Below are 16,267 nucleotides of genomic sequence, written 5' to 3'. Positions count from 1 at the left end.
TCAAATCTTTTCAATTTTGAATTTATTCTATATTTTTTAAATGGGGAGAGCAAAAAATCAAAAACAAAATTTCATGGGCCAGATAATTCTAATTGAAGGAAACAAACTATCCAATATAAAATATATCCAACAGTACTCACTTTTGAATCCATTAGAGTGTCAGAGATTATTTAATAGGGTGCCACATGTAACATATCTTCTAGAATCCAAGAGATAGGGATCAAGTGGAAAATTCTCTTAGCTTGACAAATGAATAGTAATAGCTAAAATGCTCTTTTTAAAAAATGGTCAGTGATTAGGACAATGGTTTCACTGTAGTCCTACAGAAAGATTTTATCCTGGGCATTTGAATTCCTCGTACTGGAGCACTATGTACCTTGAAGGCACATATAGGCTCTCCTGTCTCAAGGTGCTTGTGGACTTAACATGTGGATCTATTCAACATCAGAAGGGAAAGATGTATGAAGACTCCATTCCTCTTTTCAGTGTATACTACAGTTCTCAGCATATGGATGGGAGTAAGAAAATACTCATCCCATGGTGATTAGAATCCCCTGGTGCACATTACTGAAGTGTGTAACTAGTTTAAAAAGCATATCCTACACTAAATGATAAAAATACAGTCAAGGTAAAACAGGTAACTTTGTGGTATTAAAACTGTGAGTTAATACATAAGATTATTTGTAACCTATATTCAGAAGAAAATATCAGAGTTTAAGATGTAAAATAAGAGATCAAAATGAATGTAACCTAGGAATAAATGTTTGCATAGCTTACTATGTTATTAAGGGTGTTAAAAAAAAGTCTTACTATTTGATTCATTTTACTGTTTTCATTGTCATCATGTACACAAATTCTGAAAACCACTAACTTTCTCAAACTTAATGTCTGAAAGCTTCATAAAATCAACCTAAGTATTTACCTTAAAAAAAAAAAAAAAAAAAAAGAATCCCCTTGTGCATCAGCAGGGCATGGCTGCCTTACTGAAGAATATGCTTTTGTGGTCATCAGAGCCATTCCAGGTTGTTGAAAATATTACAAGAGATTTCTTTGCATTATGTGTAGGGACAGCCTATTGTTAATTTCCTAAGCCAGTTTTTTTTTTAAGATTTTATTTATTTATTCGTTTGAGACAGAGAGAGAGAGAGAGAGAGAGAGAGAGAGAGAGAGAGAGAGGCGGAGACACAGGCAGAAGGACAAGCAGGCTCCATGCAGGGAGCCTGAGATGGGACTGGATCCTAGGTCTCCAGGATCAGGCCTTGGGCTGAAGGTGGCGCTAAACTGCTGGGCCACTTGGGCTGCCCTTCTAAGGCAGTTTTATGTTTTACTTTTACTCTTTTTCTTTGATCTGAGAAACCTCAAAATGAAAAACCTGAATGCAGCACAATTTAATAAGTCTCTTAAGATACACATAGGGCATAGGTCTTCGTAACATCTGGTTTGCAAGAATTAATTAATTAATTAATTATTTAATTTTAAAGATTTTATTTATTTATTCATGAGAGACACAGAGAGGCAGAGACACAGGCAGAGGGAGAAGCAGGCTCCCTGCAGGGAGCCCAACGTGGGACTCGATCCCGGGACTCCAGGATCATGTTCCAGACCAAAGGCAGGTACTAAACCGCTGAGCCACCCAGGCGCCCCAAGAATTATTTAATTGAAAGGATCTAACCGTGTCTGGAACAACTCTAATAGGCAGATTCTGATTTTGTCAAAAGCCATTTTAGCAGGTTATGCAGAGCCATTCAATATGGGACCACCACCCACAGTCAAGCCTAGCCTTCCACAGGGATATGTGTATGCCAAATGATGAGGCCATCTAGCAAGGCTGGGGGAGAAGGGTGGGCAGCACATGACCTCAGCCCACCCAGGATGTGCCTATTGGCATGAAGCTGCTTTGAAAAGGACCTTCTGTCATTTCATTCCTTCACCATCCCCAAGTAGACAGGACACATTAGTTCTACTCATTTGAGCAGGAGTACAGAAAAGAATGGAATGTCAGGTTCTAGCCTAGCTTTTACTCCCTTGATTTTTTTTTTCCTTCAGTGTCTCAAACTTCTCAAGGAAACAATATTTATCCAGGACTTCTAGGTGAAATCTATAAGGATTTACCACAAAGAGCCATATTAACAGCCAGCTTCTTACAATCTTTAATGCTTTCTCCTCAACCTTCTGATGCCAGAACCTAAAGATACTGGTACCAAAACCTGCCTGCAGTGAAAGGCCAGAAATAAAAATAACAGAAACCTATCAAATCTTTGTTAGAGATTGCAGCTGGTTTCAGTCTTTTCCTAAGTCAGGGCTTATATAAAAAAATTGAAAGCCCTGCTGGCAAAAAACCAATTTGAGTAATAATTCTAACTTTCGTGAAATTACAGTGGGTAGAGTCAAAGTTTAGAGGTAAATAAAGTACATGTTAATCTTCTGGTGCCATAACAGCTCATCTGAATGGTCTTTTTTAGTCTCAGTTCCAGTTTGGAGAACAGGCAGAGAAGAGGACATGGTTTTTACCTGCACCGAGGTTGGTTGGCAGGAAAGCAGCCAACCCCACAATCTTAAACTTGGTTCCCCAGATATTAGACGTGACCTGAGCAAGATAGTTGTGCTGTGGGGAAAAAAAAAAGGAAAAAAAAATCACAATCTATTTTCATATTTTCTGTTATCACTTAGGAACTAAGAAAGCTAACATTTTTGCTGTAAAAAGTCACAGGTGGGAACTGCTAGAAATACTTTCTCTGTATCATTCTAGCCTCTTTAAGACCAGAAGCTAACTAGAACATGTCAGGCATGTGTTTCTCAATGGGGGTTCACTGAGCTGAGATTCACAGGTTGGGAGCAAGGATGATGTGTCCCAGTGTACTCGTGTGTATAGGTGAAAGAAGTCACAAAGGTGAATCTGGGCACATTTTTCTTCACCTCTTCTTTCCCCCGCAATCACTGAACTAGAGAGGGTATACCTAGCTCTGAATCCATTCTTACCCTTGGTATTTCTCCTGGAAATACCAGTTGTGCTGGTATCAGTTTGAACACAAACTACCCAATTATGTTTCCTCATTCAGATCAATTAAAAAAATTTTTTAAAAGTTTATCAGTATGTTTAAACCATATGTGAATATTTGTGTATAAGAGCAATAGCAAAGATGAATAAAATACAGCTCCTCAAAGAGCTTAGAACCCAATGGAGGATATAGGCTTACAATTATTTGCAGATAAGGAAGTCACTGAGAAATATTATAAGGGAGTTACAAACAAGATGCTTTGGGATTGCTGTGGCTGAGCCAGGGAAGGAAACCTGTGCAACAGAGGCCAAGTTCTACCTGGAAGCATGCTGGTAGAAACAAGGAGACAGAGAGGGTGAGCCAGGTGACCCTGGTGACCCAGGCACAGCAAATGCACAAAAGCAGAAAGAGGCCAGTCAACAGTAAGGCTGTGGTGCCTATAGGGCATCGAGGGGGACCAGGATGGAGAGACAGGCAGAGTCACCAAAGGGTCAGAAATGGCTTGAGGGAACAGAGGAGAGAAGTGTGGATATGTCTCAACCAGAGCTGCCTGTGAAAAGACTCACGTGGCAAGAGAGGGGTGTCTGAGGTGGGAAGGAGGTCCTGGGTGATAGGGTGGTCCTGGGGGACCAAAGGGCTGTGGGGGCAAGGAAGTCAAGCTCTGGTTCTCTATGCTCTGGACCTGGAATGGCAGTGACAGGCAGGGAGCCTGGGGTGGTGAGTATAGGTGTGACGTACCGAGGGCTCAGCCCCCATACAGGCATACACTGAGGAGGGGACAAAGGGCAAGGGAGCATCAGACACATGGAACTGGCACGGGCCCCAGGTGCTACCTGAGTGATGTCTTCAAAGGGAAACTCTCTTCGAGTCAGGCTGGGCGAGCCAATGGAGGGCTTGCGCATTGGCAACCGGGGAGACCGGGACATCTCCTGAGCAGCCCGGGATAGCTTGGGAGACTTGCGGGCCTCAATGTTGATCCTGTGGACACAAGGCCGGGAGGGTCAGGCCCACAGGGGCAGAGGCACCCACTGCCTCAGCCCTCTCCTCCGCGCTCTGGCAGCCACCGTGGGTGCCACGTCCCCAGGGGCCAGGCCCCTTTATCCGAGCCTCTCCTGCCTGCTCTTGCCTTGTGAATATGAAGAAAGAACAGAATTGCATATTGAGTAATATATATTAAAAATACAGAGAGATTAGACCAAGTGAGTCATTTATAAGGAACCTCAGAGAATTAACTGTGGTTCGCTTTCTACTGGCTAGTAGATAAATTTAGTAATGTCCACATGCCTTCTGCATGTGGGAAAACAGCAGGTAGGAAGAGCCATTTCTCACTTTATACTTTATGACGATTTACAATTGCTACCACAATGTTAGGATTTCAACAGACTTATCTAGCCTTTTACCAGATACAATATTTAAATAAAATCTGTGTATCTACATTTTTTCTGCTGCCTCTTGATCCTACATTCTATCTCTGGTCTTTAGTTCCTCTGTAACACAGGGACACGTGTTAATGCTGGTCTACCTCACGAAAAATGCTAGAAAAATGCATATGTTAAGGTTGATGGAAGTCAGTGAGAGAAAAGCATGGAGCCTCACATATACTGCTTGAGAGTTTGATACCGAGACTCCCAAAGTCTGGGTGGACATTGGGACCGAGCTGGTTAAAGTCCTGTACAGGGACAATCAGTCTGGTTGCTGTGTGTAGGAGGATTCAACACAGGGAAAAACAGAAGGAAGGAGGACAGCCCCAGAGACGCCACATCCAGGAACTTTGAAGGGACATTTACGGGCAAAAGATTTGATTGCTTCCAGGTTAAATGTTCTCCTTTAATAAACGGGAGAGCTGAAACACTGTAGAAGTGTAGGAAAGTTCATAATTTTATTTGCAATTTTAATAAGCTTAGAATAAAGGTGAAAAAATCAATCAAACTGCTTGAGCGGCTGGATATCTATATGGGAAATACACCATACACAAAAATTAATCAGAGACTGAAGTATGAAAGCTAACACTACAAAGTTTCTGGAAAAGAACAAAAGAAAGTCTTTATGACCTAAGGGTAGACAAAGATTTCCTAAATAGGACAGAAAAAGCACTAATCATAAAAGAAGAAATTCATATTGTATTAGATCACATACGTGGCAGTTGGTATCTCTGCCAAAAGATTCACAGATAGAATACATAAAGAATCTTGCAACCTGAAGAGAGAAAAACTCAATAAGAAATGGGCAAAACATTTCACAGACACTTCACAAAAGAGGAGATCCAAATGGCCAATAAGCATATGAAAAATTGGTTAGCATCAGCAATCACTAGAGATGCTGATACCCCAACATGTCCACCAGAATGGATAAAATTATTTTCTAACAATGACAGTACAACTGGGCGCTGCTGGCAGGAACTCCAAACAGTGCAAGCACCTGGGAATACTGTTTGGCAGTTTCCAATAAAGTTAACGTGTGCTATGGCCCAGCATCTCCCCTCCTAGGTCTATACCCTGGATAAATGGGCACACGTGTCCACAAAAAGTCTTGTATAAGAACGTCTACAATGGTTTTATTTATAATAGCCCCAAACTGGAAACTACCAAAGAGCAACCATTGGTAAAAAGCATAAACAAATTGGAAATCACCGAGCAAAGAAAGAAAAACTACCGACACACACAACACAAATGAATCTCAGTCATTATCTTGAGCAAAAAAAGTCAAATAAAAAAGGGGTGTGTATTGTTTGGTGCCATTTATGTGAAGTTCAAGAAAAGTAAAACTAGCCTGTGGTGACAGAAGTTTCCACAGTGATTGCTCTGGGGCGTGGGGATAGAATGGGAAGGGGCACGCGGAACTTTTCAGGGTGATGGAAATGTTATCTTCAACTGGATGGTAGATACTCTGCTTTATCAACTGCACAGTAAATCACATCTTTGAGGTCTGGGCAGGTAGTGTCTGCACATGACTTAAATCTCAATTTTGCAGAGCATCACAGAATTCTGGAGCTAAAGAGAACTTAGTGAAGATCTGGCCCAGCCTTTACCTTCTATAGATACAGAAACTGGCACCGGGGTCATGGATCCCGTCCAGGTTATACCTGAGGTCATAGAGCCTTCGAAAGTGGAGCCAGGAGTGGAGGGGGCTCTTAACTATCCGCTCTTAATTTTCTGCCATTTTTGAGGACAACCCTTTGGCATATGAATTTTTTTTAGTTTATGATTTATTTCCAATTACAGCATTGTAGGGTATTTAATTTGGCATTCTTTCCAATGCTCTACATACATCACACTCACTGTAAAACCTTCTTGCTTTTCTCAAACTGGGAGAGCAAACGAGCAAGCCAGGGCTATGGCCACCCCATGCCGCCCACTGTTAGTACAGACCCTGAGGAGTTCTGAGGGCTTAGCAAACTTCCTAGGGGTGCATTTTTCTATCCAGAGGAGAGAAGAAAGGAAAGTTGTCATTGTCACCGGCAAACCTTCCAGATGAAAGGCACAGGGATGCCCTCTTGCAGGGCTCTTCTGGTGTCGGCGTCAATGGGATTCTGCTGCAGATATGACGCAGACAGCTGCAGCAGCACAGATGAAGAAGAACAGCCCTGGGGAAGGGGATGGGGGTGGTGAGATTACCTTGGGAGTTTGGGTGACTTGCTAGCTCGGGAGATTTTGGGGGATTTCTTGGCAGCCCAGTCGTCACTCAGTTCTACGTCACTGGAGTCCGAGCAGTTGCAGCTGTCCAGCATGGCGGAGATCAAGCTGTTTCCGTAGATTTCATCTGGTGAGACACAACCAGCAGAGTCTGAAAGTGCTATCAGTTAGACAGTAATGAGGATCATTATCACTGGAAACTCCAGGACGGATCAACTCTACAGGCCAGCATGTTAAGTTCAGAGGTTGAAAGAGAAAGCACCAGAGTATGGTTTCCCTTTAAAGTTTTTATGCTGTAACATTTTCTAAGCAAAAGGAGGCAATAACTTCTACTGTTATCAAAGCAGGCACGGAATTTCAGTGCCTCTGGAACGTACAGAATAGTCTGGCAGTGTTTACTGCGCCAAAAGCGGGAACTTCCCAGCACACCAGGCATCCATCTGGGTTCACGTGGGTTTGCAGGCAGCCGGGGGACCCAGGCCCAGCAAGGGGCTTGCTGACTCATGGGCTCCTCAAGAACCTGTTTCTGACCTGAGGCCTCCCAAGGCCTCTGCTGGTTTTGGGCCTGCTCTGGACTAGAGACCTGACAGGTTGGGTCCACTGTGGGGACTCCCAGAAGTTTATGCTGGCCTCCTTCGAGCAGTAGCTGGAAGGTAGTGCTGTGCAGGAGGCCTGTCTGTGGCAGCCCTGGGCTCTACTGGGGGTGCCTGAACATAAGTCGCTTGAGACAATTTTCACCATCGGCCACCAGGCAGAAGGCTGAAGATGGTGTGCACAGAGGTTGGGCCACGATGAAACTGCAGAATAGATGAAGGTCATGTCTGACACTTCCTTGAGAACCTTCTCCTTTGCTGCCTCCCTCCCACTCCTCACGTCCCTTCACTCCCCAAACCCTGTTCTGCCTTCACTGTAGGTACCTCAGCTTCAGAATCACTTTGTTTTGCTGACAAAACCCTCATTCCCTCAAGGCTCCAAGAATCTTGCCAGGTCATAAAAAAGCTGAATTGTCCAACTGCAATGAAATAACTCATGGACTTTGAGTTTATCATTCAAAAGAGCTGTTTACATTTGAAAGGATGAGTTTGCTAATATGTTTCTGAACATATGGAGTGGACATCTGTGACAGGGACCGATCGGAGGCCCCTGGAGGCAGAGGAGAATGGCTTGGTATGCTACCTGGAAGCAGGCTGGTATAGGCCCACATCACCCTCTTCTTCAACTACTTCCCTATCAGAAGGCATGACCTGCAAATACAGCAAGCTAGGGTGGTGTCACCTGAGTTTGGTCAGATAAAAAGGCTTAATTCACATGCCCTGAGTAGCGCTTTATGTAAACCTGAGGAATCACTTAGTCAAAAGATTCCTGGACATGGTTCCAGAAAGCATGTAAATCCACAGAAAACTCGTGTGTGCTCATAAGCACAGAGCCCATTCACCGGCCTGAGGAAATTCAGTTATGTGCTGCTCACTCGGCTCCTGACCTACTGGCTAATCCACAATTTCACAGCTGCTATATGGCAGGCCATTTGCTTATTTCCTTTACTCATGTCCTACTCCTTTTGGGCTGCTGAAACCAAATGCTACAGACTGGGTTACTTCCAACCACAGAAACTTAGGTGTCTGTTCTGGAGGCTAAGGTCGGAGATGAGGGTGCCAGCATGATCAGGTCCTGACCTGCAGTCAGCCACCCTGTCGCAGTGTGCTCACATGGCCTCTCCTTAAGAGTGTGTCTGTAGAGACAAAGATCTCTACCTCTTTTCCTACAAGGCCACCAATCCCCCTGGAGTAAGACTCTACCCTGACAGCCTCATTGCACCTTCATCACTCCCTGAAAGCCCTGTCTCCAAATACAGTAGCATTGCAGGAAAGGGCTTCAACATATAAATTTTTTTTTAAAGATTTTATTTATTTATTCATGAGAGACACACAGAGAGAGGCAGAAACATTGGCAGAGAGAGAAGCAGGCTCCATGTAGGGAACCTGATGTAGGACTTGATCTTGGGACTCCAGGATCACACCCTGGGCGGAAGGCAGTGCTCAACTGCTGAGCCACCCAGGCATCCCCAGCATATGAATTTCTAGGAGGACAAAAGCTCTAAGGATTCCTTTTAGAAAATCGTAGATATTTGCTAAAAACAAAAACAAAAAAACCACTCTCAGTTACAGAAATACAGACTGGTAATTTTGAGGAGGGTGTCTTTTCAGTTGCCTGGAGAACACCTACAACAGCAGGTCACAGGCTCTGGGAGCCCAAATGGCAGCTGGGTGTCGGCAGCTGTAGACTTGGAGGCCTCGCTGGATGGGGATAAAGGGCAGGCCTGGCAACCTGTATTTAGATAAAAACCTCAGGTGATCGGTGGGCAGGTGGCCCTTGGGCTGCATTCTGAGAAGTAATGACGTGCAGGCTTGAAACAGTTAATGAGCTCACGAGAAATTCCCGACTACCCGAAGTCAGGACTCGTCCTCCTCTGAGCCCGTTTACACGTACCATTTGGTTGGCAATTACTCATATTTGCCTTGTGACATGGCTTCTATTTTTGTCTTGAGGTATTAAAATCTTGACATTTTTACTGAACTTTTCAAGTGTTAAGTTGCCTTGTCACCCAAAAGGGTTTATAAACTCCCTGAAAGCAAGGAAAGCGGAGACACCCTGGTGTGGCCTCATAAGCACTGGGGACTCAGAGACCACAGACCAAGGGAGCATGGAATACACACTGGTGATCTGCTGCTGGGCTTTATAACTTTTTGATTCTCTTCACTACAAAAATAAAACGTCCTATTTCCCAGAGGACTGCAAGCACTTAAGTCTGTCTGCGTTTTATATGAGCTGGACGTGAACGGTAAGGAGACGCTGGCACTGGGACGGGGCCAGGCTCCTGGCTGGCACGGAGTCTGGGAGGCTGCAGCCTCTGCGCCCTACAGCACTCCTGGCCTGCTTCTTCTGTCCTATTTTTAGTGGGGAATTTAGGCACCCAGGACAGAAGCAAGCTCTTCATGTCCGTTCCCTTCAACATTCAGTCTGAGTACAGGTTTTATAAACTTGTGCACATGGTGGGGAGCCTTAGAGACCACGATCTCCTTCCTGGAGAAGGCGACCCCATGTACACCTACCCCACCCTCTCCAGGCACTGCTCCTTACCGACTGCCCTCCTCCCTTCCCCTTCAAGGGCGGCACCCACTGCTCTCCTATTCTCCTCTCTTGCCCTGCTTCCTTCTGAATCTTGTCTCCCCTCCTTTCTACCCAACTCCTTACTAGCCTTCAGTTCTACTCACTCTTGGTACTAGTTCAGTGTGTGAATCAAAAGACAAACAAATGGACTAATATCCAATATGTTCAAGTACAGATTTACTGCTCTCAATTTTATACAGTAACACAGACAGCAGAATGCAGCCAGAGATGTTGAAGGAATAATGAAGAACAGATAGAGGTGGGGCAACGGTATGAAATATGTGAGTGAGCAAGCACACCAGGTTGAAAGAACCCACCACACTGTGACACCAGCATATCACCATGGCTTCAGGGATATGAGGGGCAGAGACCAGTGTGACCAGTGGGAGAAAGAGGAGTGAGAAGTGGAGAGGAGTGTGCATCCAGGAAACAAATCCCTTTCAACTCAGGTTGTGTCAAGGTCAGGTGCTTGCCAGGCACCAGGGTACAGAGAGGACTCAGTTCTCTCTGTCCAGGCCCTCAGGATGCAGAGGGGCAGACAGAGCCTGGCACAATGACCAGCAGCAGCCCGAGTGATGGGCGACTGACACAGGAGGCAGTGTTTCTTGCTGTGAGGAGCAGGGTTTCACAGGGGGCAGCAGAACGTCTGAGCTGGCAAATACTGCTGGTGGGGGCACATGGCCTCAGCCGTCACTCCGTCACTGGCTTAGGACACTGGGCAAGCATCCATGGTACAAAGGGAAACAGCAAAGCCCCTTTTCTCCAGAGGCTCACAGTCTAGGACGGCAGAGACAAGCATGCAGCAAGTGGCCGGAATACACCTAGCGAATAACCAAGATCAGTACAGGAGAGGGTTCTTAGAAGGGAAGAGTGATTTATCAGGTCAAAATCTTTATGGATGCGCAAGGAATCTTCCTTGGTAATCAGCTAAAAAGCAGCTCACAGTGGATTAGTAAGGAGCAGAAGTAAGATTCTAGCAGGAGGCTGAGGAATGGGCTGAAGATCTGGAGCTTTTAATTCTATCACTTGCTCTGGGAGGGCAGAGATGTACCTCACTATTAATTTGGAGCTTGTCTCAACAGTAATGAAGGCCCTTGGTAACACCTGATAAGAAACTAAAAGAGGAATCTATAGATCCCAGAAAGCCTGTGCCAGCTTCCCCCTGGCGGATAGCTGAGGTCTCCCCTATCCTGTGGCCGCAATCACATGAAGTCTTACAGAATGCTGGTAAAAACCCATCAGAAAGTACATGTAGAGAATAACAGAGAATAGCTTCAATACAGTTTTGGAAACCACGCAGCTTACATTTCGTAAGTAGGCACTGTCTTTGACTGGCTGTCAGGAATACTATTCCTCACCCACACCTAAAAACAAGGTCTTAGGCTCTCTGGTGTGGAGGCCCACCTGATTTGCTATCTGTCCGGGGATCCATGATGACGAACTCTGGCCGCAGCTTGCTGATGCGCCGCCCCTTGAGGATGGGCACGAGCCCACCCAGGTACTCCAGGTAGAGGGTGTAGCACGGACCGCCCACCTCTGGGTCATCCTCCGTGCGCTTCATGGTACAGTGCAGACGCTCATTGCCCGCGGAGGGGTAGCTGACAAAGTCTCTCATGTTGTTGGGATCTGGAATTGGGGGCTGGAGGCAGGACAAGGAAAGGAAAGAGCATGGACATCAGTGGTTACTACAACAGAGTACTGGCTGGTAGCTTCGGGAGGGTTAACCATGTGTTGTGGAACAGCAATTCTTAACTGGGGGTGCACATAAGAATCTCCTAGGAGCTTGAAAAAAGTCCTTAAGCTAGGATCCCACCTCAAACAATGAAACTGGAATCTTGAGGGCAGGGGGCTGGGCAGGTATGTTTTTCAAAAACTCCCTGTGTGATTTTAATGTGCAGCTGGAGTTGAGAATCAATTGGTACATGACCGAGATTGTAAAGCAATTTGAAAAAACATCACAACAGAGTCTAAAACTGATTCTTTGGGGAAAAAGTCACCTTGAACAAGTCAATCTGATACTTAGAAGCAGAGACAGAATACAGACAAGAGAATGCAAGAAAGAATGTAAGGTGCAGAGGCCCTAAGGTTAGTGGGAAGACCCGCACTTGAACCACAGCTGGCAGACCTATGGCACACACCACCAATGAACACATTAATTCTCAAGTTACTGTCCATGTAAAGGACGAGTGACAGCGTGTGCTGAGGGCGGTGGCGGGGGGGGGGGGGGGGCGGTCACCCCTCATCAGCATATGGCTCAATCTTCAGGACAGGGCTCAATCTGACCATTTCTGTAGCTAGCAATGGAACAAGCTACTCAAACTTCTAGGAATGGGTTTCCCATCTTTCTGAAGCATCTGCCAGGAAGGCAGGATTAAACAAGGCAGGCTGATCATCAGAATGGCATGGCAATCAACCTCTGAATATGGCCTTTGCTGCGAGAAAGCTTATGCCCCTCATACAAGGTGAGTCTCTGGTGGATACTAGTGGTGCCAGGGACAGACCACGCTTGGAGCATTTATCACCCAGATACTCTTAGCCAAGGAGAAGCAGACATGACTTTTGCAAGCTGGCTCTCGGATTCTTGCTCACCTTCTCTGACTCTGCCTTTCTGGACAGCCCTCTGGGAGAAGGGAGCCAAGGGGAAGAGGAAGTGAAGAAGGAGGGTGGACAGACTTTACCTTGATGGTAGGGATGAAGGCGGTGGAGAGGTAAGAGCAAAGGCGGGGGGGCAACGTCAGCTTGCTGACGTCCTTGTCTTCTCGAAGGGCGCTGGCGATGGCCTGCTGGCACAGCAGCTGCAGGCTGGACACACGGTGCTCCACGCGCACCACATATAGGGCTGGTCCCGAAGCCATCAGCAGCCGCGAGTCCCGGTGTCCCCAGCAGATGGAGACGATGGGGCGCTGCCAGGAAGTGAAGGAGGCTACACTTAGGCTTTGCTTTGTTCTTGTGGTAAAGTACATAAGACCTTGCACGCATATGTCAAACAAAATAAACTGACCAAATAGTTTCAGAGAATATTGGTTTTAAAAATGATAGACAATGAAATACTACATCACAGAAATTCAGCATTCTCATTGGAAAACAGTCGGGTCCCCAGGACAGAATGCAAAACACTGGAATTGTTTTGCAAAGTTCTTTTATGCGTATTGTCTCATTTGATTTAGTGCCATAAAACCCAACTTATCTCTGTGTAATGATGTCTCTATTAGAAGATGCACTTACCTTGGGGTACAGTAACTCACATTCCTTACTGAAACTCTGGTTATCTGGATCCCTGAGAAACCAGTGGTCACTCCTGTGGCTTGGGGAGGTGGTGAGGAGGTAGACCAGAAGCCCTTCCCTTCTGTCTCAACAAGGAGCATTTCTAAGTGAAATCGACCCTGCAGCTAGACTCACATGCTGTGTGACCTGGGGAATGCTATACAGCCCTAGGATATCTCCCATGTTCTCAGGAGTGAAATGGGAGCTGTGAGGACTAAAGGAGAGAGATGTCAAAGGTGTTTCTGAGACCTGTCATAGGCTATCACCCACAGACCCTGAATCACAGGCACCCTCAGCTGCCCTCGAGCTAAGGGCCAGAGGAAGAAAGCAGAAAGCTACTGGGGAAGAAGACAGTGGCGGGGGGACATGCAGTTCTAGCAGTGGCCATTTCTGGGAGTTGCGGCTACCACTGCTTTGAAAGGATAAGCTGAAATCCAAATATGGAAGTCAGAAACTAGTTGTATTAAACAAACTCCAAGGCTCAGGGGTATGAGCTAAGTAATATCCACCACGGAAGAAAGGAGGAGGTGGAGGGCTGTGACCAGGAAGCCAAGGGAGAATTGGTTCATTCCTGTCCAACTGGATGGGGCTCTAATTTAGGGAAGTCTTGAGGGACTGCAAAGATCAGAAGTGGGGTGTCAGGTCTATTATAGGAGTGATGGGAGCAGAATTTTCACAACACTTTAGTGACAATGAAGACACTTGCTTAAAATAGCCTCCAGGGTCAGCTAATCCTGGTTTCAACTTCAAAACAAAACACAGGCTGAAGATAACTCCATCTTCTCTTTACAACTCTGTGAGCCCGGGCAGGGTGGGTTGGGACCAGAGCCATGGCCCCTGGAGGAGGACCATGGAGCTGGGAACTCAAGTGTGCGGGTGTCCAGAGTACTTCCACTTGGGCCTCCATACAAGAGGATCCCACATGTGGGGCAGACCCCACAGAAGGCTGGTTAATTTAGAGTAAGCCGTAATTACTATCAGAGACAAAGTAGATAATGCACAACCCTCCGTAAGTGCAGGTTATATATTTATCTTCCTGTCCCCTCTGTCCCGCCTTCTGCATTTCATATTAGCAGTTAATACATGTTTTGGGAGGATCTTACATAAAATCATCTTTATGATAAGTATTTGTCTCTTGTATCTTTGTACAAAGAAATTTAAACCACTTACGCAGACTTTCAAAGTGTATGAAAATTCTCTCTTACAGCTTCATGAGCACATACAGCATCTCATTTCATCCTTTCACTCCTGCCATGTAGGTCACTACTCCCATTTACCACACCAGGAACTTGACACTCAGAGAGGATAAGTGCCTTGCTACAGTGAATATCCAGGGAAGCCATCATTCTTACCCACTTCCCTTCAACCCCACCACTTGTGCTCACTCTACAAGGTGCTCCCTTCTCTGGTCCATATAGCACACCACCACCTATAGAGTGTATAATGCCCCATGAACAAATTAAACTGTTGGTCACAAATAAAGTAAGAGACCCAAATTGTCCCTTAATCCATCCAGTCAAGGCTATTTTACTCAGAAACCAGCTGGATAATATGTCTGTAGAAGAGGCAAATAGAAGGAGAAACAGGCTACATCATTAGCAAATGGACAATGACCAGGATGATTCATTATGGCAGAAAAGAATCCGAAGATCACATGGACCCCAAGTGGAGATAAATTAGCCAGAGGTGCTGTTAGGTGCATGAGACAGCAAGAGGACGGCCCGTCTGGAAGGTGGGGAAGGAGACTGTGCTACCACTCTGCGCATGGCATCCATGAGGAAACACACTTCTCCACAAGGAGGACTGAAAGGCTGGAAAGGGTGAAAACCAGAACTCAGAGCACAGAGCAGGAGGTATGCGGCCTGTGGAAGCGACCCCTTCGGGGGCTCCACGGGGGAGCTGTCATCCAGAGCAGATTACTGGGAAGTACTGAGAATGCCAACAGGGATTTACAGCACAGTAATCTGGGATGAGCATTCACTTACTTGCCCACATCAGTAATTGTCTGTCTCAGTAAAGGGGAGATTTATGCTCATGTAAGTTATTTTTATAGCATATACTCTCTGTAAGATGATAAAATAGCAAAATAAATACTGGTGCCTTTCTATACTAAATTTTAAGGATATTATTAGAGAAATAAAGAAGAATTTACAGACAGTGGGAGCTGATTCTCTTGTCTGAAGGTCTGAGGTCTCCCTGATGTGGGGAAATTGATTACTGTAATTCCCACTGAGGAGAGAAGAGTGACAGTGGGCCATGACCTCAGGATACCTTTAAGTCCTGTAAGCCTGTAGAAAGACTAGATAACTATTTATTTGAAAGCTGCTAAGAGACTGCATCTTAAATGTTCTTCCCATGAAAAAGAAACGGCAATTACATTTTGTGATAGAGGTGTTAGTGAACCTTATGATGGCAATCCTATTGCCATACATAAGTGTATCAGATCCACACTTGTATACTTGAAATTTACACAACCTTCGTGTCAACTCAACAGAGTTGGAAATAAACAAATGAGAAACCACTCATGAAATCCTCTTATATCTTTTTAAATATTTTTACACCGTTTTTATATGTCACTTTACATTATTAAAGTCTCCTTTCCTTTTGATGCTGACTTTTCAGTACTGCTTACAGGGACTCCAGCCTACAAATGGACTGTTGTAAGGCAAGTGCACATGCCTGCAGACATACAGGGTGGGGTGTGTGGTGTCTCAATTCAGCTGCCACCCAATCAGTGATTTCTGCCCTCTGACACCTAGGATCTGCGGCGCCAGCAGAGCATGAATCCACTGTCTGCCTGCCCACAGCCCTCACCCACAGAGCACCATCCTCCCTAAGAACTGCCCACCAACCAGGATTAGCTACAGAAGAGAAACGTACCAAATGTTTAATTCCAGTAAACCTGGGAATAGATAAGAGTGCACACTAACACAACTCCCACAGCTGAATGCTTTTGTTTGAACAGCTGCTGTCTGCTAGGGAAAAACTCAGCCATAAATCTGTGGACTTAATCTTTCTCTCAAATCACACAAAATGACAATTTTTAGAACCGATGGCTAGAACTGTGAAGTTGGTAACATTCAAATCTTAATTTGTGTGGGAAGTTCACATACTTTGCATGTCTAAATCCAAGGCAAAAGGACAAGAAGATGATCTACATTTCAGGGAGCATCGGTGTGGCAGGAATCTAGTGCTTTAGTGCGT

At 45.4% G+C, this 16,267-nt stretch overlaps 1 protein-coding gene across 5 annotated transcripts in view; it reads right to left on the bottom strand.

Moving 5' to 3' along the window:
• Window positions 1–16,267, bottom strand: part of TULP4 (TUB like protein 4) — a 226,663-nt gene that overhangs the window by 10,650 nt on the left and 199,746 nt on the right. For 4 of the 5 annotated variants that reach the window (XM_025422632.3, XM_025422633.3, XM_035712589.2 and 1 more), the window contains 6 exons: window positions 12,478–12,702; window positions 11,204–11,438; window positions 6,614–6,758; window positions 5,136–5,195; window positions 3,833–3,977; window positions 2,512–2,605 (listed from right to left, as the gene is read on the bottom strand). In XM_025422632.3, coding sequence (XP_025278417.1) covers window positions 2,512–2,605; window positions 3,833–3,977; window positions 5,136–5,195; window positions 6,614–6,758; window positions 11,204–11,438; window positions 12,478–12,702 — 904 coding nt within the window. The remainder of the gene's footprint in view (window positions 1–2,511; window positions 2,606–3,832; window positions 3,978–5,135; window positions 5,196–6,613; window positions 6,759–11,203; window positions 11,439–12,477; window positions 12,703–16,267) is intronic. The other variant, XM_049114043.1, reaches the window with a different exon arrangement.

Source organism: Canis lupus, chromosome 1 (genome assembly GCF_003254725.2).
Source record: "Canis lupus dingo isolate Sandy chromosome 1, ASM325472v2, whole genome shotgun sequence".
Lineage (NCBI taxonomy): Eukaryota > Metazoa > Chordata > Mammalia > Carnivora > Canidae > Canis > Canis lupus.
Note: the sequence above shows the minus strand (reverse complement) of the source record. Positions and strands in the feature narration are given on the sequence as shown.